Genomic DNA, 25548 nt, shown 5'->3' with positions numbered 1-25548 from the left:
CCTCTAAATCTTTTGTGGTTTCAATTTTTTAGTTAAAGAAGAACCAAACCCTTTATTATAAAAACCCCTACCCTACATAGACCCCCCTCCCTGCTCCCCCCAGCCTAGGTGTTACCCCGGGTAAATGACCCTACCTCTTTACTTACCCCTCAGTGCAGATTCTGTGCAGCGGGGTTCATGGGCGCCATCTTCGGGAAGAGATCGCAGTATCGGTGCATGCGCAGTCGGAACAATCTTCCAGTTTGTGACAACTACACATGCGACGGAAATTGCCGAAGCGCCGGAAGAAGACCGGAGAGAAGAAGATGGCGCCCGTGATCTCCACTGCACCGAGGGGTAAGTAGGGGTAAGACTGGGGGGAGCAGGGAGGGGGGGGTCTATGTAGGGTAGAGGTTTTTATAATTAAGGGTTTGGTTCTTCTTTGAATTAGAGTTTCAAAATTTTGAATTTTAACGGATTATACAACTTGAAAAACCTGAATTTCAAAATGCAGCATCTAGAAATTTGCAGTACAATTTGCAGCAACACCTACTTTGCAGTAGATGCAACTAGAGTTTAGCAAACTTCAGAGAAGCACACTCTTTGGGGCAAATTCACTAAGATTCGTAGTTGCGCCAGGCGTAACTTCGCCGCACTTCGCCACACTTCGTCAGGCGTAGTTTCGCCAGTGCTTCGCAAATTCACTAAAATCCGAAGTCGCACACGGGTAGCATAAGGTTGCAAAGTTGCGCTAGCATTGATTCGCTAAGCGAAGCGAAGTTACGCTAGCGATGGTTAATTTGCATACGGCGCCAAATTCAAATTTCAATGGAGGAATACGTATCAGCACTACAAATGCCTGGGAAACCTTCAAAACATCAAATAAAAATTGTATTTTGCCCTACACATGTGCCCACTGTCTAGGTAAGTTGCCATGAGTCAGGAAATGTAGGGGGGAAGGAGGGGAGCCCCAAAAAAATTTTCGATCTTTTTCAGCCTATCACCCATAATGTAAAAAACACGCCAGCGTTTTTTGGGACTTAGAAAAAAATTTGACTTTTTTTGAAGCAATCCCTATCTACTCTATTGCGCTTCGCCAGGTCTGAGGTGGCGAAGGAAGTCTAGCGAAAAAGGTTCAGTACACTGCGCGCGTTAGTGAATTTGCGTAGTTACGTCCATAGCGAAAATTCGCCCAGGCGTAAGGGTGCAAAGTAACACTAGCGAATCTACGCCAGCGTTCGTTAGTGAATTTGCGCAGTAACGAAAATGGCAAACGCTAGCGAAGTAACGCTAGCGTTCAGCGCTTCGGCGCTTAGTGAATTTGCCCCTTTGTGAGAAGCTTTTTGATTGATGCAATTTGGTCTATTTTTGCTCCTATTTTTGTATCGTACCTTCAATTTGTAAATGGACCCTATGAATATCCTTTGTATGTCAGTTATTCATATGAATTCTATTATCATACTGATATTACTGAGGAATTCAAAACAAATTCAGAGTATACTTACCCTGATCTTCTATAAAGTTCTCATCCAGTAGTTTGATATGTTTCAGGTGCTTTGGGGTCGCGGCAGACAATGACATAATTTCCCCGACAGCCTCATGGAAACCTTCGTTGGCGCCATCCCGCAACATAAAAGGCTGCTTCGCATATGCCATGTCATACTGAATATGTCCCAGCTCATGATGTACTGTAAGAAAGTCTTCCATATTCACCTTTGTGCACATCTTGATCCTAAACGAGTTTGTACAGAAAACGATCGTAGGGTGAAATAATTCACTCTCTGAAAACTGAGCGTCACGGTACTGATGTTATAGCTTCTATCATACTAGAAATGAGGGGATTCATTTTGTAGGTGTTAAATTCTGTGAGATGCTTTATTCCATTTTGGAATGTCAGGCCCCTCATCTTAAGCAGCTGGAAGAAGCTGGTTTTGAGAAAATATTCGGGGAAGATACAACTACTATACCAATATTTTTAGGCATATCCACAGTCACGTGTACTACCTGCTATCCCACAGTCACACTCCCTTCCCAGAGACTATTATCCAACTATAGGCACCATCTCTCTTATACCTGCCACAGGATCCCACTGTTACTATAACCATCTCTCCCTACTATACCTGCTATCCCACAGTCACACTCCCTTCCCAGAGACTATTATCCACTGTTACTATAGACACCATCTCTCCCTACTATACCTGCTATCCCACAGTCACACTCCCTTCCCAGAGACTATTATCCACTGTTACTATAGGCACATCTCTCCCTACTATACCTGCTATCCCACAGTCACACTCCCTTCCCAGAGACTATTATCCACTGTTACTATAGACACCATCTCTCCCTACTATTACCTGCTATCTCACAGTCACACTCCCTTCCAGAGACTATTATCCACTGTTACTATAGGACACCATCTCTCCCTACTATACCTGCTATCCCACAGTCACACTCCCTTCCCAGAGACTATTATCCACTGTTACTATAGACACCATCTCTCCCTACTATACCTGCTATCCCACAGTCACACTCCCTTCCCAGAGACTATGTATCCCACTGTTACTATAGGCACCATCTCTCCCTACTATACCTGCTATCCCACAGTCACACTCCCTTCCCAGAGACTATTATCCACTGTTACTATAGGCACCATCTCTCCTACTATACCTGCTAATCCCACAGTCACACTCCCTTCCAGAGACTATTATCCACTGTTACTATAGACACCATCTCTCCCTACTATACCTGCTATCCCACAGTCACACTCCCTTCCCAAGAGACTATATCCCACTGTTACTATAGGGCCACCATCTCTCCCTACTATACCTGCTATCCCACAGTCACACTCCCTTCCCAGAGACTATTATCCACTGTTACTATAGCACCATCTCTCCCTACTATACCTGCTATCCCACAGTCACACTCCCTTCCAGAGGACTATTATCCACTGTTACTATAGACACCATCTCTCCCTACTATACCTGCTATCCACAGTTCACACTCCCTTCCCAGAGACTATTATCCACTGTTACTATAGGACACCATCTCTCCCTACTATACCTGCTATCCCACAGTCACACTCCCTTCCCAGAGACTATTATCCACTGTTACTATAGACACCATCTCTCCCTACTATACCTGCTATCCCACAGTCACACTCCCTTCCCAGAGACTATTATCCCACTGTTACTATAGGCACCATCTCTCCCTACTATACCTGCTATCTCCACAGTCACACTCCCTTCCAGAGACTATTATCCACTGTTACTATAGGCCACCATCTCTCTCTACTATACCTGCTATCCCACAGTCACACTCCCTTCCCAGAGACTATTATTCCCACTGTTACTATAGACACCATCTCTCCTACTATACCTGCTATTCCCACAGTCACACTCCCTTCCCAGAGACTATTATCCACTGTTACTATAGACACCATCTCTCCCTACTATACCTGCTATCCACAGTCACACTCCCTCCCAGAGACTATTTATCCACTGTTACTATAGGCACCATCTCTCTCTACCTATACCTGCTATCCCACAGTCACACTCCCTTCCCAGAGACTATTATCCACTGTACTATAGACACCATCTCTCCCTTACTATACCTGCTATGCCCACCAGTCACCTCCCTTCCCAGAGGACTATTATCCCACTGTTACTATAGGCCCATCTCTCTACTATACTGCTATCCACAGTCACACTCCCTTCCAGAGACTATTATCCACTGTTACATAGACACCATCTCTCCCTACTATACCTGCTATCCCACAGTCACACTCCCTTCCCAGAGACTATTATCCACTGTTACTATAGACACCAAATTCTCTCCCTACTATACCTGCTATCCCACAGTCACACTCCCTTCCAGAGACTATATCCACTGTTTACTATAGGCACCATCTCTCCCTACTATACCTGCTATCCCACAGTCACACTCCCTTCCCAGAGACTATTATCCACTGTTACTATAGACACCATCTCTCCCTACTATACCTGCTATCTCACAGTCACACTCCCTTCCCAGAGACTATTATCCACTGTTACTATAGACACCATCTCTCCCTACTATACCTGCTATCCCACAGTCACACTCCCTTCCCAGAGACTATTATCCACTGTTACTATAGACACCATCTCTCCCTACTATACCTGCTATCCCACAGTCACACTCCCTTCCCAGAGACTATTATCCCACTGTTACTATAGGCACCATCTCTCCCTACTATACCTGCTATCCCACAGTCACACTCCCTTCCCAGAGACTATTATCCACTGTTACTATAGGCACCATCTCTCCCTACTATACCTGCTATCCCACAGTCACACTCCCTTCCCAGAGACTATTATCCACTGTTACTATAGACACCATCTCTCCCTACTATACCTGCTATCCCACAGTCACACTCCCTTCCCAGAGACTATTATCCCACTGTTACTATAGGCACCATCTCTCCCTACTATACCTGCTATCCCACAGTCACACTCCCTTCCCAGAGACTATTATCCACTGTTACTATAGGCACCATCTCTCCCTACTATACCTGCTATCCCACAGTCCACACTCCCTTCCCAGAGACTATTATCCACTGTTACTATAGACACCATCTCTCCCTACTATACCTGCTATCTCACAGTCACACTCCCTTCCCAGAGACTATTATCCACTGTTACTATAGACACCATCTCTCCCTACTATACCTGCTATCCCACAGTCACACTCCCTTCCCAGAGACTATTATCCACTGTTACTATAGACACCATCTCTCCCTACTATACCTGCTATCCCACAGTCACACTCCCTTCCCAGAGACTATTATCCCACTGTTACTATAGGCACCATCTCTCCCTACTATACCTGCTATCCCACAGTCACACTCCCTTCCCAGAGACTATTATCCACTGTTACTATAGGCACCATCTCTCTCTACTATACCTGCTATCCCACAGTCACACTCCCTTCCCAGAGACTATTATCCCACTGTTACTATAGGCACCATCTCTCTCTACTATACCTGCTATCCCACAGTCACACTCCCTTCCCAGAGACTATTATCCCACTGTTACTATAGACACCATCTCTCCCTACTATACCTGCTATCCCACAGTCACACTCCCTTCCCAGAGACTATTATCCACTGTTACTATAGACACCATCTCTCCCTACTATACCTGCTATCCCACAGTCACACTCCCTTCCCAGAGACTATTATCCACTGTTACTATAGGCACCATCTCTCTCTACTATACCTGCTATCCCACAGTCACACTCCCTTCCCAGAGACTATTATCCCACTGTTACTATAGGCACCATCTCTCTCTACTATACCTGCTATCCCACAGTCACACTCCCTTCCCAGAGACTATTATCCACTGTTACTATAGACACCATCTCTCCCTACTATACCTGCTATCCCACAGTCACACTCCCTTCCCAGAGACTATTATCCACTGTTACTATAGACACCATCTCTCCCTACTATACCTGCTATCCCACAGTCACACTCCCTTCCCAGAGACTATTATCCACTGTTACTATAGGCACCATCTCTCCCTACTATACCTGCTATCCCACAGTCACACTCCCTTCCCAGAGACTATTATCCACTGTTACTATAGACACCATCTCTCCCTACTATACCTGCTATCTCACAGTCACACTCCCTTCCCAGAGACTATTATCCACTGTTACTATAGACACCATCTCTCCCTACTATACCTGCTATCCCACAGTCACACTCCCTTCCCAGAGACTATTATCCACTGTTACTATAGACACCATCTCTCCCTACTATACCTGCTATCCCACAGTCACACTCCCTTCCCAGAGACTATTATCCCACTGTTACTATAGGCACCATCTCTCCCTACTATACCTGCTATCCCACAGTCACACTCCCTTCCCAGAGACTATTATCCACTGTTACTATAGGCACCATCTCTCTCTACTATACCTGCTATCCCACAGTCACACTCCCTTCCCAGAGACTATTATCCACTGTTACTATAGGCACCATCTCTCTCTACTATACCTGCTATCCCACAGTCACACTCCCTTCCCAGAGACTATTATCCCACTGTTACTATAGGCACCATCTCTCTCTACTATACCTGCTATCCCACAGTCACACTCCCTTCCCAGAGACTATTATCCCACTGTTACTATAGACACCATCTCTCCCTACTATACCTGCTATCCCACAGTCACACTCCCTTCCCAGAGACTATTATCCCACTGTTACTATAAGCAAAGCAAGCAACTAGTACCTGAAGTCATTCATTCCCAAATCCCAGGCGGTAGGGTGACATACGACTTGTCTTCCATCTTTAGGCTCCTCTAGCATTGAATTATTCCAAAAGTTTTCATTAAGTGCAAAAAGGTCAACAGACTTGAAGAAAATTTCTGCTTCCTTGAACATTCTTTCTATTGTCCATCCCTGAAACCCAGAAAAATGAATATGAAATAGGATGTTATCATCATCACCTTAATTGTGTAATACCGTTACATATTTTCTGGTATGTGCAACATTCACTAATGTAAAATATACACAGATAAATGCGTATTATTATTCTGTGCTTACTCCTAGGCTGATGACATGTGGCTCTTGGCACCATCTTGGTAGGTTTGTGTGTATCCCAGATGGTGGATAGAGAACAGGATTTCATAATTCACAGTGTTCCCAGTGTTTATAAATGAGCCCCACTTACTTGTTACAGTTATAAAGATACATGCATTTTTGAAACTCTTACCCTTTTGGCTGGAGCCATAATTATAACATTTATCTTTACCTGAGCAACCATGTTAGGAGTCACATCAATGCTTTCTTTGTTTGCGTAGGGGATCATTAGAGGATACAAGTTTGTCCAGAATCTTCCCCACATGTCACCTGCAACACAGATAGTGAACTGGGTAGTTATAATGGCTGAGAGGGAGCATGGGAAAAAAATGTTAACACAAAAATCTTTAATAGTTAGGACTTTTGAAGGCAATCCCGCTTTAAAATATTAAATAAAATGCCAGCGTTTTTTTTTAAATTCTATGACTTCCGGCTTACAGGATATGATGTCACTGACATAATACTGAGGAGGATGAAGCTTCATTTTATCAGTTCGCCAGGTCTAAGGTGGCGAAGGAAACGCGAAAGAGGTAACATTTTGTAAAATTCTCACTTTAGTGAATTTGCAGAGTAACGATCGTTTGCCTGAGCGGAAATGTCCCTGCCGATAGGTCTCTTTCGCTAGCGAATTGTCCTCTACTCCTGTTAGTAAATTGCCAATGTCCCGGCGGATGAGATTTCTGGGGAATTTTCTCTAGCGATAGCCACTTTAGTAAATCTGCCCCCATGTCTGGTTGTTTTGGGCACAATATGACCAAAAACTGCCATTGAAACAGTCATGAAAGATCCTCAAAATCAGAAGACCTCTAAATTAACCAGTTTATAATTTTATATTAAAATTTCCCCATCTCTAAGTCTCAGTATACTTACCATTTAAAGACTGAGGACTGAACTGATATATTGAGAAATATAACTTTCTGAACTACAATACAACTGCACATTTAGCAGCCTCGTTGACTGTGTGATGATTACCTCAACCAACCAATCATTATAAGCTATCCTTCAGTAAAGGAGAGGATCTCTCCTCAATGTCAATTCGGATCATAACGATGGGTAAACAGGTGGTCAGATCGGGGGACCACATCAATGAACCAATGCGGTGTGCGATTAGACTATATTTTTTAGTCCTGTCCGATCGACATCTGCCCGACTTTCGGCCAGATATCAATCGGGGAAGCCCGTTGGATGTCCCCATACATGGGCTAATAAGCTGCCGACTGTCTGTCGACAGCTTTCATCGGCCCGTGTATGGCCGACTTAAACTGGAGGTTCTGGCTTCTCTAAACTATAAAAATAGATGATCACCCTTCATCTAGTACTTATTGTTATAGAGTTTGTCAACAATGCCTTACCAGCCTCATCAGCCTCATCATTTTATCGGGTTTATGAGAAATATAGAAGCTGAATAAGTATGGTGACATCATATTACACAAATTACAATGGCAACAGTTGAAAGTGAGTGTCAGCAGTGCGGTGCATACCAAGCAAATGAGCAGGAAGGCATCCAGTGTCACTGATGTACTGAGAACCATAGACTTTCTGCAGATTCCCTCTTACATACGCATGGAGTTCCTTGTACAGTGGAAGTATCTAAAATCACACAAACAGAAATACATGAAATTGGCATTATCCTAATTTGTGGTGTAATTGTAGTGACAATGCTTAACAGTATACGGATTATACTAAAGCATTGATTCATTTTACTACTGGATATCCTAAACTGTTTTAGGTAAGATTCTATTTATCAACTGGAGCATTTTTGTCCCATGCTAAAGTCATCACATTGACATTATTGTTATGGAGGAAGGAGATATTTAGATATAAAGAATATGCATGTTAAGAGATATACATTTTCCTCCTCAAAATTACTAGGGATCCTGTTATATAATATTTTCATTCTGCTCTTGAATAAAAGTTTATTATGGGGGTATGGAGATACCTCTTGGTACGTTCTTTCCACATCCTGTATGAGATCATCACGGCTGTAGGCATATTTATCTGCCGCCAGAGTTTCATAGTTTCCTCTCCAATAATCTCCATAATCATTGTAACCTTTAATGAAAAAGAAAGATTCTGATAATCTTGAACTCCATCTTTTTGTCTTTGGATTTGATTAAAATGGTGTTTTGGATTGGTTCGTTACATGGGTTATTCTGTGGGGCCGATTCACCAAGGGTCAAATATCGAGGGTTAATTAACCCTCGATATTAGACTGGGAATTAAAATCCTTCGACTTCGAATATAGAAGTCGAAGGATTTTAGCGCAGATAGTTCGATCGAAATCATAATAATCAAGGATTATTCCTTCGATCGAACGATTAAATCCTTCGAATCGAACGATTAAATCCTTCGAATCAAAAGATTCTAAGGATTTTAATCCAACGATCGAAGGAATATCCTTCGATCAAAAAAACTTAGGAAAGCCTATGGGGACCTTCCCCATAGGCTAACATTGAGTTCGGTAGCTTTTAGATGGCGAACTAAGGGGTCAAAGTTTTTTCTTAAAGAGACAGTACTTCGATTATCAAATGGTCGAATAGTCGAACAATTTTTAGTTCGAATCCTTCGATTCAAAGTCGAAATCGTAGTCGAAGGTCAAAGTAGCCCATTCGATGGTCGAAGTGGCCCAAAAAACACTTCGAAATTCGTTTTTTTACTTTGAATCCTTCACTCGAAGTTAGTGAATCAGCCCCTTAGTGTAGCATACTTTGTCTAATAGATTATTCAAAATTCATTTTTCTATTGCTCTCATTTTAGCTGACATGTACCATAAACCTTGAAGCATGCTTCCACTCATTTACTTGCCAGTTTGACCAAACCTCTAGTGTGTTATATGTAAAAACTATTTTAGGTATGTATGAGATATGAGCATTGTAGTGGTACTTAAATGATAAATACATTGTTTGCTCAAGTTCTGTTAAACCAAATCAGATTGCTGGCCGGCAAATGCTTCCTACAGATTTTGGTTTCTAGGTTTTCTGCCTGTTATAAAACATGTAAAACGTATTTCTGTAGAAGAAAGGGTTGTTAGTAAGTAGAGGCAACAGAATCCCAGATCTTTCACAATATTCTACAGATGTCCAGTGTAGCTACTTCTAGAATGTGGGGACTTTTACATTGAGAAAGAGGGTGTGAGACCCCCATAATGTCAATAAATTCAGCTGAGGCAGTTTTGTACCAGCATTGGATAAGTCACTTCCATTGGTGGCTCTTAAGCTGGCCATAGACGAGCAGAATATCGGACGAACGATCAGTCGGTGCCCTTTCCCGACCTGCCACTAACCATTCAGATAAGATAAAGCGGCAAAGAGAAAAAAACAGCTGATGTCCTGCCCGTCACAGAAATCTGTTTGTCGTATTTCTTGACAAATTCTACTGGGAAGCTCACAGCGATATCGTCAGATAGGCAATACATGCAGAGATATTATAGTCAGCCAACAGAAATCTTTTAACCTGTCTATTCATCCAAATGACCGATCTTCATGGGACAAAAAATGTCGGGACTCTCCACACACGGTCTGAAAATCATACGAATCGTGAATTCGTATGATCGGATCTTTGCGTCTATTGCCAGCTTCAGTGACACAACAATGAGCAGCCGAGAGAATCAACTGTGATGACAACCTGAAAAGGTCAGCCTTGGATAATGCCCAGAGTCATGGCCAGGTTAGAAAGGGGTGGCATGTGCCCTCCATTGGCCTCAACCCCGGCTATCACTTGTTGACTCTGCAACCTCCATAGTGATGTTCTCTTCGATTGGTGCACCTATGTTTTGCTATAATTTTGTTCTTACCTCTCATGTATTTCATTCAAAACTGGGCGCATACCTGTTCTATCTTTTTTCCCCCCCTTTTTTTCTCTGCCTCGTATTTCTTTCCCCCCTTTCCTACTCTACCTTTATCACGTTTCCTTTCTTTGCCTTTGAATTTGGATGAAAATTAGAGCCTCCTCAGCTGTACACACAGTTAATCTGTTTTGTGATTTTATTGACTATCCTTCGGTATGACATGACATATGCTTATCCTTAACAATGTTGATGATCAATGTAGTCTACATGTACGACTGTATCTTTTTTTTTCTGCTCTCTCTTTAATAAAATTATAAGTTACAAAAAAATAAAGAAAGGCATGGCATGGACCATGTAAATATTACTAATCTTTATATGTTACAGCAATAGAACATTTTAGAGACAAGACCAAACTATGCCCAGTGTACCATTACACTCAACATGACTGACCCTAAGGCAAAGGTCCCCAAACTTTTAACCTATGAGCCACATTCAAATGTAAAAAGAGTTGGGGGCAACACAAGCATGAAAAATGTTCCTTGTTAAAGCAAAATTAGGGCTGTGATTGGCCATTTGTTTCCCCCTATGTGAACTGGAAATCTACAGAAGGCCCTGTTTGGGAGTACACCTGTTTTTTATGAAACAAAACTTTCCTCCAAACAAGGATTTCAAAAATAAACACCTGCTTTGAGTAAGGGATTTACCAAATCCGGGATTAGGAACGGGATTCAGCCAGGATTCTGCCTTTTTCAGCAGGATTCGCATTTGGCCGAATCCTTCTGCCCAACCAAACCAAATCCTAATTTGCATATGCAAATTAGGGGTGGGGAGGGAAATCTCATGACTTTTTGTCAACAAGGAAGTAAAAAATGTTTTCACCTTCCCACCCCTAATTTGCATATGCAAATTAGGATTTGATTCAGTATCCAAAATAGTGGATTGGGTGCACCCCTACTTTGAGTCTATTGGGAGCAACATTCAAGGGGCTGGGGATCACTGATTTTTGAATAAAATAAATCTCGTTAAATAGACAAATGCATAACTCACCATTAAGACGGGCAGCCTCATTTTCCAGATCTACATATTCTTCATACAATGACCTCATTTTCTTTCCAGCTCCGGCTCTCCAACCTTCCCAGGCCCACAGCCTTTCCTCATAATCAGTGCTCTCAGCCATGATTAAGTCCAAACCTAATATTACAGAGGCAATTTATGACCAAAGGTTACTATGCTAATGATGCACTTTTTAATACAAGTTCTATGAGGTTTTTCAAGTACAAGTACTACAGGCAAGAATTTCTGAAAGGCAGTTAGTGCTAAGACATTGACATTAAAATAATAAAGTCCAGCTGACACGTAACACAATCTAGTATACACCCCCAACTGCCAGTATTTCTATGAGTCTACTGGCAGTCACTAATCTAAAATCAGATCATACCGGCAAGGTGGGACTGAGGGGCAAGGCTTGTTACTGGATGTGGCCCAGTGGGATTGGCCTTTGGACTAATATCCCAAATTTTTTTTAGCCTTGATGAGGTACAGTATGTTCTTGAGTATTTCTATGCATACCACTATAAAAAATGTCCCTTTTCCACCCTGATTTGTCAACCTGAACTTATGAAAGAGCTGTCGGTTAAAAGTCATAACAAGGCAGCTGGGATTATAGTTAAAGTAATCAGAATTTGAATTATTTGGTGGCACCATTCTGTTACATGTTATTTATGGCTAAAACCCATCTGCTGGAATTATAATCATATGTATAAAAAAAAAAAAAAATGAATAAAGAAAATACAGAGTTTCCTACCTGGTTCCAGTTGCAAACAGTCCTTTGCTCCATCTGCTTTACATACCGTGTGTGTGCTGTATATTGTGCTCATTTCATTTAGAACTTGATTCAGCTAGAGAAGACAATATGCAATCACTGTGACGAACACAATCATTTGGCAGCTTAATGACAGCGGGGAAAGTTTAAAAGCATAAGAACATCATACCGTCTATATTCATATTGATATTTGATTTAAATTGTAAATTGCCTTTAGTAAAAAAAAAAAAACATTTATTGCAGGAGAATAGTTTCAATGTGTATGAGAATGAAGGACCTTCAAGTAAGCTTGAAATAGCTGGGTTCCCTGAGTCTAACTACTGTACAATTGTTAGGATCCTGTATGATCATTGAGTAAAGCTGTAGAACCCATTGAAAGCCAGTGGATACATGAAGAATGCATCATGCCAATGTGGCCTTTAAATAGTCCACCCTGCATCTCCATATTGATGCCCTTCTGGAGCCCAGCTGGATTGGCACTTCTGCTAAAAGAATTGGTGCAAAAAAGGATGGATAGTGAATAAGAAAAAGACAAGTTGCAAGTTTTATAGTTTAGCTCTGTTGGATTAAAACATAATAAATTCAAATACAGTCAGGATGCAAACAATCTGCCCCATTAATAGATGAGCCCTACAGAGTATTACTATTGACAGGGTGTAGCAAACAAATGAGATAGGCAATGTTACTCTAAAATCCTGATTCATGGATACATACAATATCATATAGTTAATTTTTCTAATATTACTCTTAAAGGACCAGTAACATAATTTTTTTTTCTTTTTAACGAAAAAAACCCCCACCAAGACAGTTTTAACTTTTAATTCGCAAAGCTTTTATTAAGAAATTACTTACCGATTCTCTGCATGCGCTCCTCTTCAGAAACGGCGACAGGGCGACGATACATTGTGCGGCGCTCGATTTCTCCTCCCTGGCTATCTCCTATAGAAGGCAGGGAGGAGAAATCGAGTGCCGCACAATGGATCGTCGCCCTTTCGCTGTTTCTGAAGAGGAGCGCATGCAGAGAATCGGTAAGTAATTTCTTAATAAAAGCTTTGCAAATTAAAAGTTAAAACTGTCTTGGTGTGTTTTTTTTCATTAAAAAGAAACAAATTCTTTTAAAAAATTTTTTTATGTTACTGGTCCTTTAAAAGAGAAGGGAAGCTACCAAGGCGGTGTATTGCCAGTATTGCCAATAAAGGCCACAATAATGCAAGCCAGAAGGCTATATTTGTTCTGTAGAATGCTTTACCATACCTGAGTAAACAGCTCTAGAAGCTCTCTGTTTGTTTAGGATAGCAGCTGCCATATTAGCTTGTTGTGACATCACTTCATGCTCTGGGCTCATATTACAGCAGGGAGGGAGAGAGAGGAGCAAACTGAGCATGCTCAAGCCCTAGCCCTGGAGGTTTAAGCTGAAAACAGGAAGTCTGATACAGAAGCCCATGAGTACACAATAGAAGGAAAGAAATGTGCTGTTTCTTTTGACAGAGGACTCAGAGCAGCGTTACTTTGAGGGTTTACTGGTGTATTTATATAGACCTTTCTGATAAAACTTACTTAATTTTAACATTTCCTTCTCTTTTTAAAGAGAGGACTAATACCCTTTTCTTATGATGCCCTGGCCTCTCTATAGAGGCTGTGATAATGGCAGTCAGTCAGTTGAAGGCTGATTTGGGAAGTATAACTATATAAAAGCTGAACTATGACTGATGTAAGGTTACAGAATTAAATGTATATTTCAGAGGAAGCTGCTTTCTGAAGTTGCTTCTGAATATTGGATAACATGGGGTTTTCAGAGAGAGTAATACTTACTCTGGCATATTTGTTCGCTGGCAGAATGGCTGAACCCTTCTCTGAAAGAAAGATTAGCTGAAGTTTGATGCTCGGGTCTGTTATATCATCTTTGTTGAACGCTTCTGAAGCTTTACTTGCTTTGGTGTAAAATTCTGACCATTTGGCCCCTGCTTCACTCTGAAATACAAATAAATCAGAATTATTTCAAAATGTGTAATGCCAAAAAAAATATCATTTTGCAAATAAAACCATAGTCTAGTGTGTTTTTCATGTAACAATTACTGATCCCCGGACCTCTCGTTCTCTTGGTGGGTTTGGGAAGTTGGCCTTAGGTTTTGATTAGTTTAGTTGCCTGAGCCTCTTGGCACTTACTTACTATTCACTTGAAAACTTTGTGCCTTACACAGGATTGTTTTTTTGCCAGCTGTACAGTAATAACCGCGCCTCAGCTGTCTGTCCAAGCCATGGTTAATTTTTTATACCAAAAATTGTAGCTTTATAAAGGCAAGCAGGCAAACAAAGCAGAGCTCTCTATATAAGTGATACCTCCACCAATGTCAGACCAGGACAGGACTAAAGCTGGCCATAGACGCAACGATCCGATCGTACGAATCGTGGATTTGTACGATTTTCGGACCGTGTGTAGAGAATCCCGACATTTTTCGTCCGGCAGAGATCGGTCGTTTGGTCGATCGGACAGGTTAGAAAATTTCTGTCGGCTGCCGATAATATCTCTGCGTGTATTGCCGATCGTACGATTTACAATGGGGGACTGTCACTAGTGTTGTCAGACATAACTATCGTACGATTGCTGTCAGGGGCAGAACATTGGATGATCTGTTCTTTAACTACTTTATTTGATCTGAATGGTAAGACTTTGATCTGAATGGTTAGTGGCAGGTCGGGAGATGGGAAAGTCCGATCGTACATCGATTCGTACGATCGGATCTTTGCGTTTATGGCCAGCTTAAGAGGAAAAGTTATTGGGGCGATTGGCTCAGGTGGCAGAACGGCATTAACTATGGCTTACTGGTACAAGTGCCATATACCGCCTCCTTCCAATTTTAGGGATTTGAAAGCTGCTAAAAGTAGGAATAAATCTCTTGTACACTGGGATTGACCCCAATAGGAGTGACAAATAGGGTGACAAATGCCATTAGACATGGGAGAGAATACCAGTCACAAAGCTGGTACTCCATATTTTTGGGTTGACTTTGGCCTTACTTAATAGTTAAGCTCTAGTACAGTCTAGTATGCATACAGATCTGTCTAATACAGGAAAGTAAACTTATTTTATTCAACCCCCCCCAATAGTTATCGATCGGTCTTAAAATATTTAAACATCTATAATAATTAATTCATGCCTTTCATGAAAGGTAGAAGATGGTCAAGGTCTAGAGTGGTGGTGGAGCTGGAACTGATGTCCTAGTGTGTCTGTTGGTGCCATGTACAAGCAAGACTAAAAGTAACATGCAAAATATACAGCGATGATTAGTTGCAAAAGTTCAAGCTATGCATTGCAATGTGTATGTGTTGAGGTTTCAGCACAAAATAGTAAACCTTCCATAGTTGCCATGAGTTGAAATTAACTTGTTCTTTTTCATTATATTATAGCTCCCTAGTTTCTCCTGTGTAGCAATTTGCTGCGCCTGGCAGTTAACAAGTCAAGAGAGCAGCAGTGTTTCTCTTTGATTAGAGCCTTTGGAACAACATGTTTGAAGCTCCAGTAATTTCCCGTGATGATGGAAAGTGCAGGCTTTTACCTCTAATCTATGGATATCGGGTAATCTTGATCCAACATCAGAGCTTTTCAATTGGCAGTAACTCCAATCACATATTTATAAAGTCTGGAATTCTCTGATCAAAGAACTACAAACTTTCATTGCCTGTTGCAACCGAAAAGTCTGAATCATAACAAAAAACTTCTAATAACAAGAACCTTCTAAATCTGTGCCATCACACGGCAATACATGACCATAGCTGTGATTATACAGGAGCTCGTTTGGCTTGTAGGCTGCTGTATGTTCTGTGTGTTATTCAGTATTGTTAATAAAGTACGTTTTTTTGTCTTCCTACTCATCCTGTGTATATGAGAAAGAAGTTTAGTTATCCTTCTAGATCCCCAACCGTTTTTACCCATGAGCCACACTCAAGTATAAAATAATGTTGGAGAGCAACACAAACATGCAAAAAGTTCCTGGGGCTTCCAAATAGGGTCTGTGATTGGGTATTGGTAACCCCTATGTGGACTTGCAGCCAACAGAAGGCTTTGTTTGGCAGTATACATGTTATTTATGTAACTAAAGCCAGGAATTCAAAAAGAAGCACGTGCTTGGAGGCCACTGGGATCAACTTACAAGGGGTCGAAGAGGAACATTTTGCTCACGAGCTACAGGTTGGGGATCACTGTTCTAAATAAACAGAGATATTCAGGGATTTCCATGCAGAATACACTATGGTATTCTATATGTTTTAAAAAAAAGTTATCCACTCTTTAAACAAGGAATGTTTGTCTATATGTTGCAATGTATTTCAGCTGGCCAACTACATCAAAGTCATCCCTGGACATCCCAAAGTCATCCCTCGTGGTCTTAAATTGTTTAGTGGTGAGCACAAGTTTTTTTGCTACAATTATCATTCCCAGCATCACGTAGTTGTAAAAGAAGTATGAAACTAAAGTGTTGATTTTACTAATGTGCTGGACCTACTGGCGTCACTATCAGTATGGCTCCTCCAAGGTCTGTAAATCATTGATACAACACTTATTCTCAAGCCTGCAAATATGCGATTAAATTGTCTGACGTTAGTATTTTCTGAAGGTTCTTTCAGGGAAACTACAATGTACAATAGATTATATTACATATAGTTAAGCCTATTCAGCAGAAATACATTGCAAAACAGGTAATACATATATTGTTTTTTTTTTTTCCTTTCATGGTCTGCAGTTGGGATAACTGTGATATCCATGAGCACCAGTCTTAAACATTAAGGCCAAGAAGTCCAGCTTTATAAAAAAATTCCATCATGAATAGTCAATTTGAATGATATTTCCCCTAGGTCCACTTATCACATGTGGCTAGCTTTTGCCATTGGGACACTAATATAAAAATAAAAATTTATATCTACTGTATAAATATTTTTTCAAGATGTCAACTGTAAGTAACAAAACTGAGGGCCAGTTAGAGAAACGTCTCTTTTGGACAATATCAGTTATGAGGAACCTCGTGTAGTTCATATAGTTGCATTAATGACACATGGAAGGAGCAACTTCAGGACTCATCCTAATGAACCCCAAAGCACAGAGGTAATGTCAGAGTCCTATCCTAAACATCTAGTCGTATCCAAACATCTAGACTTTTATCCTCAATTGGCCAGGGGGAACACAGAGAGGTTTGGTGGCTTTGGTGTTTTACTGTCTGACTGTCTATATCCCTATTGTTTTTCCAAAAACAGCTTACATGCAACCCTCCTTTGAAATGCCATTAAGATATGTACAATTACGCAAATTTTACCAAATATTTGCTATGTTATTTAGGAAACACATTCCCTATATTATGAATGTATAATACATTAAAAGTACAGGTGTGGGATTCCCTTATCCGGAAACCCATTATCCAGAAAGCTCAGAATTACTGAAATTACATCTCCCATAGACTCTATTTCATCCAAATAATTCATATTTTTAATAATGATTCCCTTTTTCTCTGTAATCATAAAATAGCACCTTGTACTTGATCCCAACTAAGATCTAATTAATTCTTATTGGATGCAAAACCAGCCTATTGGGTTTATTTAATGTTTACATGATTTTCTAGTAGACTTAAGGTATGAAGATCCAAATTATGGAAAGATCCATTATCTGGAAAACCCCAGGTCCAGAGCATTCTGGATAACAGGTCCCTTAGCCGTATAATATAAAGGTATGATTTTACCCCGCACTCGCTACAAGGTATGCCACATGGAGGGAGCAATTGCTAAGTGAACAGTCTTCCCAGCAAAAGCAGCTGCTGACAAATGAGGGAAAGGAGGAAGATGCAGGTAGAGAAACATAAAGAGCCACAGAGAAGACCCCAATCACACAGAAGTGTGCAGGGCCGTTCCTGCCATGAGGCAAGGTGAGCACTTGCTTCAGGCAGCAGTGAACGGCCAGTTACAAGGGGTGGCAAAAAGCCACCTCCTGTAACTTTAAGAGCCGAATTTCCGTTTTTTAAATATTCTGATTTTATGGTACTGGGCATGCACAAGTCTAAATCTGCATTAGAGACTGTAACTAGATGTTACTGGGCCCCAAGCCCGAATTTGTGGCTAGGCCACATAGGCCCGGGCCTAGCACTGCAAAAAAATAGGGGCGGCATGGCGCCCAGCCGCATTATGGGGACCTGCGCGTCCCCGTTCAATGGCACCCTTCGCCGGCGCTTATTCGCAGGTGTGCATATATTCGCGCCGGGAGGGTGAAGTGTGGGTGGGCGCTAGGACCGTGTGGTTGCCTGATTGGACCGTGCGGCCTAGGGGCGACCGCCAAAGGAATCAGGCCCTGCTGGGCCCGACAGCAAATTCATTTAAGGCCCCCAACATATCCAGAGATTGCTCTGTTTTACCATAAATGTTGAAATTGCTCATTATTTGGGCCTCATGGGGCCCCCTATATCTCATGGGCCCCTTTGCAATCACAGGGTCTGCTTCTTCTGTAGTTACACCCCTGCTGTTGTTCATGGTAAGTAAAAAGGTGATGCTGAGCTACATCTTTCACCGGGATAGTGGATTTTTAGAATGAGTTCATTATTTGCCCAAACCTGCATGTCTGAATGATGTGCAAGTTAGTGGAATGGTAGGGGCAAAATGGGGGATACCTACATTCCAACCCCACCCCTCATGAATATATAGCGCTGCCACAAACAGCTATAATCTGTTATGGAGCACAGAGACCTGCGGCAGCCTACAAGAATACATACAGCTTAAATGCCACATTGCAAAGGTATCGTAAGAGGAAAACATGTTTTAGATCCACTAGATGGTAGCAACATAAAGCTGCATATCTTTATGAAATAGAGATATATCTTCTTAAATTACTAAGACGGGTATATTATCAACTTTTAGTTATACAAGGATAATGGGGCATAAGAGTGTATATATTTGTTTTTTTTTTTAAAAAACTTCCTGGAGAAAAGATTGGACAAAGCTCATCTACGATGGCAGATTCTGGAAAAAACTTATAGAGGATGAAATATCGAAATAATTAAGAAGGGAGATATTGGATATGGGAACTAAAGCTCTTAGACCTAACGGTATTTATGAGAAATGTCATTTTGCTTGTTGTTGATGAATCCCCCCTTTCTGCTTTGAGGCTTTACTTAATGAAGGATTGGCAGACACAGTTCATCTCAGTGGTACGTACAATTCTAATGAGATATCCAGCTGTTTGAAGAGGTGACACTCTGCACTAAAATATCTGTTGCTACACACCATGTACTGCTAATTGCCTGTTGCTAGATAGATTTATATTATGTAAATATTATGAACTGGACGTTCTATTGATCAGTGCCAGTGTTGGGCTGGGATGCAGGGCCGGGCTAAGGTGTTTTGGCACCCTAGGCAAGGGCTTCAATCAGTGACCCCCCTCCACCTGCATAACCATTTCCCACTTTACCATTCATATTGCCCCCTATACCTGTGCCAACAGCCATCATATTGCCCCCATTTCTACCTGTGCCAACAGTAGTCCATCCTTCAGATTGCCCCCAAACCCCCAATCTGTACCTGTGACAGCATAAGCCAAGACATCCATCATATTGTTACCCCCAATCTGCACTTATGCCAGCGGCAACCAAAAAATCCATCCTATTGCTCCAACCATCTGTGTACCTGAGCCAGCATCAGCCAATCACTCATATTGCCCCCAATCTGTACCTGTGCCAGCAGCAGCCAAAAAATCTACAATGTTACCCCCAAACATGTACTTTTGCCAGTAGGAGCCAAAAATCCATCATATTGTCCCCAAATATGTACCTGTGCCAGCAGCAGCCAAGGGGGAGGTGGGGAGTGCTTCTGCCCGCAGTACGAATCACGGCCAAGAGGGGTTTGAAACGGCGGTTTATAAAATTGAAAAACTATTAAATGCCAAGCAAACTAGGGTTTTAAAAAAAAGAAAAAAAAATCCCCTTAAAAGTGCGCCCGCCCATGATTGCACCCTAGGCAGACACCTACTCTGCTTACCCCTAGTTCTGACCCTGCTGGGGTGCCAGGGACCCACCAGAAAACCTTAGACCGAGGGCCCACTTTCTAAACTATTATTGCTCCTCTCCTCACTCAACCCCTTTATTCTCCTAGTCTTTTATGTCTACTTACTATACTCTACTCTTTCATTATCAAGCCTTTTTTTCCCCCATAAAGAAATAGGGAATGACTGTGAAATAGGCTAAAAGGTTAGAAGCAGGAGGGCCCAAAGACACCTGGACCCACCGGGAGTTTTCCTGGTATCCCGACGGGCCAGTCCAACACTGAATAGAGCTCTTATGCCATGAGTAGCAACACAATTACAGATACAGGAGGGGTCATTTATAATGCAGGACACATTACAAGAAGCGGCCATTTTTTGTAGTTTGCACACATTGTGTAACTAGCTGCACAGACTTGATGGATGCCCCTTCAATCAATCAAGAGGGTTGGACAGGGGGGGGGCACGGAGACACTCCCCCACCCTTCCCTTAACTTGCACATCATTTGGAAGTGCAAGTTAAAGAGCATCAGGGGCACAGCCTTTAATAAAAAATGGTTCCTTGCTTTGCACCCACCTTCTCTATTTAACACCCAAAAACAATGCAATTGTGGCTGTTACATGCCCAAAATAACACAAATGCGGCACTTACAAGTTTTGCATCTGTAGTGGAGCAGAAAATGCAGCATTAGGATTAAAAAAACATGGTGGATGATTGATTACTCTTTTTTGCTCTTAATACTGTACATGAGGCCCATGGTTTCTACTGCCTAATTAAACAGATGCAATATTTGGGTTGGAAAAGAAAAGGAAGGATGAAATCAGCTCATATCAGATGAATGGCTTAAATCAATTGATATGTTAGCAAACGGTTGGCTTTTTGGCCAATTTGTACCTCCCAAATGCCAGGGCACATTTATTGCTCTGATCAATTGATACTTAGGTCAGTGATTGGATCACATTTGGGACATGCACAGACTCTCTGGCCACATACCACATACGTGACTCAACATAGTCCTTTGCCAATGAGATAATTCCAGAGACAATCCTTTGGGCACTTTATACTTGCCAATGGGCTGTTAACTCGCACATACTGTATGTAGTCTGCCACTAGTCCCTGCTGTCTTTTATTATTTGGTTATAAAGGTGGCCATAGACGTAGAGATCCGCCCGTTTGGTGTTGTCACCAAACGAGCGGATCTCTCCCCGATATGCCCACATTGAAATGGGCGATATCGGGCTGATCCGATCCAACAGGATTTTTTAACCTGCCGATCGAGATCTGGCCGACTTTCAGCCAGATATCGATCGGCAGCTTTTATCGGCTCGTGTATGGGGGCCTTAAGGCATTGAATTGGATACATTAGATCTGTGTAAGACCATCCTATTCCTTGGGAAGCTATTCTACAGGTATGGGATCCGTTATCCGGAAACCTGTTAACCAGAAAGTTCCGAATTACAGAAAGGCCGTCTCCCATAGACTCCATTATAATCAAATAATCCAAAATTTTAAAAATGATTTCCTTTTTCTCTGTAGTAAGAAAACAGTTGCTTGTAGTTGATCCCAACTAAGATATAATTAATCCTTATTGGAAGTAAAACCAGCCTATTGGCTTTATTTAATGTTTATATGATTTTCTAGTCGACTTAAGGTATGAAGATTACGGAAAGACCCATTATCCGGAAAGCCCCAGGTCCCGATGATTCCGGATAATAGGTCCAATACCTGGACAATTATTCTAGCTGTTGAGACTAATGGGGGAATGTAATATGTTTCATTAGTGAATTTTATTACATTTCCCCGTTTGAATGATTTAAATAAAGGCCTATAGATTTCTTTTTATTTGCTGCATTAAAGTAAAGGAATAAAAGAAAATATACTGTGTGTCGTATGCAGCATTTACACTGTAAAACTCTCCCTAGAAGGGCTGATAATAAAATCATCTGTCTTATGAACACTGACCTTTTATACTTTGACCCTCATTAATAACCAGAGATGAATGTGTTGATTATTACTGCCTATTAAGCTTATCATGCTCAAGTCTTCTACACAAAGGGTTAGAAGTGATCCTTGGTGGCAAAAGTCCTCTGGGAGGAGAAGTAGCGATGCATCCAAGGTTATCCAATCATCTGTCACAATCTTCTGACTCAAGTAACTATATTATTTTCCAGGAATCAGGAGTAACAGAACCATAACAACTAGAGAGCCACATGAGCTAGACAGAGACATACTGTATCTATTAGAGAAGGACATAACTGGTAGAGAAAACCAGAGCCATAACTGCTACACAGAGGCATGTCTGTTAAATATGACAAAACTGCTAGAGATCCAATAACCATAAGAGAATTATTGAAGAGCTACATGTGCTATAAGGAAGAAGAAAGAAAGATTATCTAAGAGCATACTACAAATGTAGAATTCCCACAAATAGTGTAGGACTCACGTATAACGAGGGGCCTTGACGTGGCACGTGAGCTTACATATTTTGGCCAAAGTGTGGTACGAACACCTCATTTTTTTGTAAGTATTTTTAAAGGCAAACTGCGAGCTGGCAATCTTTCTTCTTCTTTTTGTGTACAGGTATAGGATCCGTTATCCGGAAACCCGTTATCCTGAAAGTTCCAAACTATGGAATGGCAGAGAAAAGAAAATTATTTTTATAAATTTGGATTATTTGGATAAAATGGAGTCTATGGTCTCCCATAGACTCCATTTTATCCAAATAATCCACATTTTTAAAACGGATTTCCTTTTTCTCTGCTAAATATAGTACTGACAATCCTCATTTGTCATCTGACTTGCCATATTTTCTGTACAAATATTGGGTTTTTATTGTTTGTAGCAGCTGATCAACTCCAGATTGTGAGTTAGACCAAGCGCTGGCAATCTTTCCTGGCCAAATCCCGAACCGAATCCTGGATTCGATGCATCCCTGATATTTTCTGTGTTTCTTCTGCTAGTCATAGCTACTGACAGGACCGCCACCAGAAATCGCAGGGCCCCATACGACAAAATTTCCTGGGCCCCCTGGGCTGCACCCACCGCAAGCCCCACCTACAGGTCCGCCCTCCCCACCCCACAGGTCCACCCCAACCACACAGTAAAAAAACAAAAAAAATATTGGTGGCTAGGGTTCCCACATGTTAATAAAAAAGATATTGGTGGTCAGGGCCCCCCATAAAAAAAAATTTGAAAAAATTGGTGGCTAGGACCCCACATGAGAAAAACAAATGATGCACAAAATTGGTGGCCAGGGCCCCCCCCACATCATGAGAAAATTGGTGGCCAGGGCCCCTTAAACGTCCATGCCTTCCTGATGTCAGCAGCTCTCAGAAAGATGGGGGGCCCGGATAATCAAGTAAGTGTGGTGTGGCCGGGGCCCCCCTTTCCCTCGGGGCCCCCTACAACTCTCACCCCCTGTCCCCCCCTGATGGCTGCCCTGGCTACTGATACCAATTCTATTCGCCTCAACAATCACTGCATCAGGAACTAGTATCCTATACTACCCTAAGGTATGGCCCCCATTAATTAAATTGAGGGCATTAATGAAGCGTTGGTTCAGGGGGCGAGTATAAAAATATTGACACAAGCTAGGGAGCACTAGTAGGTGGAAAATGCAAGAGAGCCCTATACTTCAGTACAAGGAGCAATGTGCAGCCTCCACCAAAATCCAGTGCAAAAGTTCCATGGAGCACTTGTGTCACATTCAGCTCCAACACAGTGCAGTAAAAATAAAAAATGTTGTACAGCAAAAATAAAACAATTTTACTTTGGAGAAATAACCTTACTGGAACAAGGATGTCACCCAACCCATAGCTCCTGTTTTTGCACCTGCATCATTGGTACAGGTATGGGACCTATTATCCAGAATGCTCGGGACCTGGGGTTTTCTGGATAACGGATCTTTCCGTAATTTGGGTCTTCATGCCTTAAGTCTACTAGAAATTAATTTAAACGTTAAATAAACCCAATAGGCTGGTTTTGCTTCCAATAAGGATTAATTATATCTTAGTTGGGATCAAGTACAAGCGACTGTTTTATTATTACACAGAAAAAGGAAATCATTTTTAAAAATTTGGATTATTTGGATAAAATGGAGTCTATGGGAGACTCCGTAATTCGGAGCTTTCTGGATATCGGGTTTCCGGATAAGGGCTCCTATACCTGTACAAGAGAAGCCACTTGTTCCTTTGACTCTCTGCATGTTCACAAACGTCTTGCTCTAATCCCTCTCCAGTAATACTCTTCCCACATTATTATATTCAGTCGCTGCTCCTTCTGCTAAAAGCATTTAGGCAGAACTAAATGAGCTGATAAAAAAACCTTTGCACATTTTACCTTGACAACTAATTGTCAAAACATATGCTGAGTAATGCAACACGTTCTACTTTTCCAGATCACCGATCTTTACATATTTATATTTAAACAGCTGAAAATTAAAATTTTTGAATGTTTTAATCAAAGTTAATTTGATTTTTTTATTTTATTTTCTATCCAGGATTTGGTTCAGGACTCTGCCTTTTTGTCACATAAACAGGGAAGTTAAAGAATTCTGAACCATGGGCCGGGTGTTTGTTTCTATTTAGGGGCAGATTTATTAAGGTTTGAATGGTAAATTGGAATTCTTCCAATTTTTGTTGGGGGGTTATTTACAAACTCCGAATGCAAAAATCATGAACAATTTGTGTTTTTTTTTTTTAATAAAATCTGACTTTTGAAAAAAAAAAAAAAAAAAATCACACATTTTTTCGGAATTTATTAAACCCTGAGGATGGAAAAGTCAGAATCAGAAAATTCAGCATCTCAGACCTGTCGAGGTTGCATATAAGTCAATGGGAGAAGTTCCCACTTTGATGTGTGCTGGGTTTCGTGCAATACCCCAGGCAGAAAATCTGAGTTTTCGGGTGAAAAATCAAAAAAAAAAAAAAAAAAAAAGTAAAAATCTTATAAAAATCTGAACAAAATTGTAAATATCAGATTTTTTCCTGCAAAGCAAATTTTCGGGAAAATATAATAATAAATAAGCGTAAAAAAACCCAAGCGGATTTGATCAGAGTTTGTAGCAGAAAAAATATATATATATTTATATAGATCACCTACCATTTTTTGGGCATTTTCATCAGTGATATTGGTGTTGTATTCCCATTGTGCAAGTGCACTTTGATGATAAATGATTTCTGCTTCCAGTTCAAACTGTTTTAGGAAGTCCCTGGCTTGGCTGGTAACATCTTGGCTCGTGCCAGTGGCAAGGAGAAGCCCAACAGAAAAAAGCCAAAGCAGAGCCGACATCTTCTTCCCTGAGCCAAGATAATCTCAACTGCAACATGTCCCT

General features: G+C 41.3%; 1 protein-coding gene across 1 annotated transcript in view; it reads right to left on the bottom strand.

Annotated features, from left to right (window-relative positions):
• The window catches only part of ace2.S (angiotensin converting enzyme 2 S homeolog), a 39045-nt gene extending 13497 nt beyond the window's left edge, over positions 1 to 25548 (bottom strand). Inside the window, exons 1-9 of the mRNA XM_018248822.2 lie at positions 25317 to 25548; positions 14020 to 14178; positions 12190 to 12283; positions 11433 to 11576; positions 8538 to 8650; positions 8080 to 8188; positions 6771 to 6868; positions 6249 to 6418; positions 1485 to 1711 (exon numbers count right to left, since the gene is read on the bottom strand). Of these exons, the coding sequence (XP_018104311.1) occupies positions 1485 to 1711; positions 6249 to 6418; positions 6771 to 6868; positions 8080 to 8188; positions 8538 to 8650; positions 11433 to 11576; positions 12190 to 12283; positions 14020 to 14178; positions 25317 to 25505 (1303 nt within the window). The 5' untranslated portion in view covers positions 25506 to 25548. The remainder of the gene's footprint in view (positions 1 to 1484; positions 1712 to 6248; positions 6419 to 6770; positions 6869 to 8079; positions 8189 to 8537; positions 8651 to 11432; positions 11577 to 12189; positions 12284 to 14019; positions 14179 to 25316) is intronic.

Source organism: Xenopus laevis, chromosome 2S (assembly GCF_017654675.1).
Source record: "Xenopus laevis strain J_2021 chromosome 2S, Xenopus_laevis_v10.1, whole genome shotgun sequence".
In the NCBI taxonomy this organism is placed as follows: domain Eukaryota; kingdom Metazoa; phylum Chordata; class Amphibia; order Anura; family Pipidae; genus Xenopus; species Xenopus laevis.
Note: the sequence above shows the minus strand (reverse complement) of the source record. Positions and strands in the feature narration are given on the sequence as shown.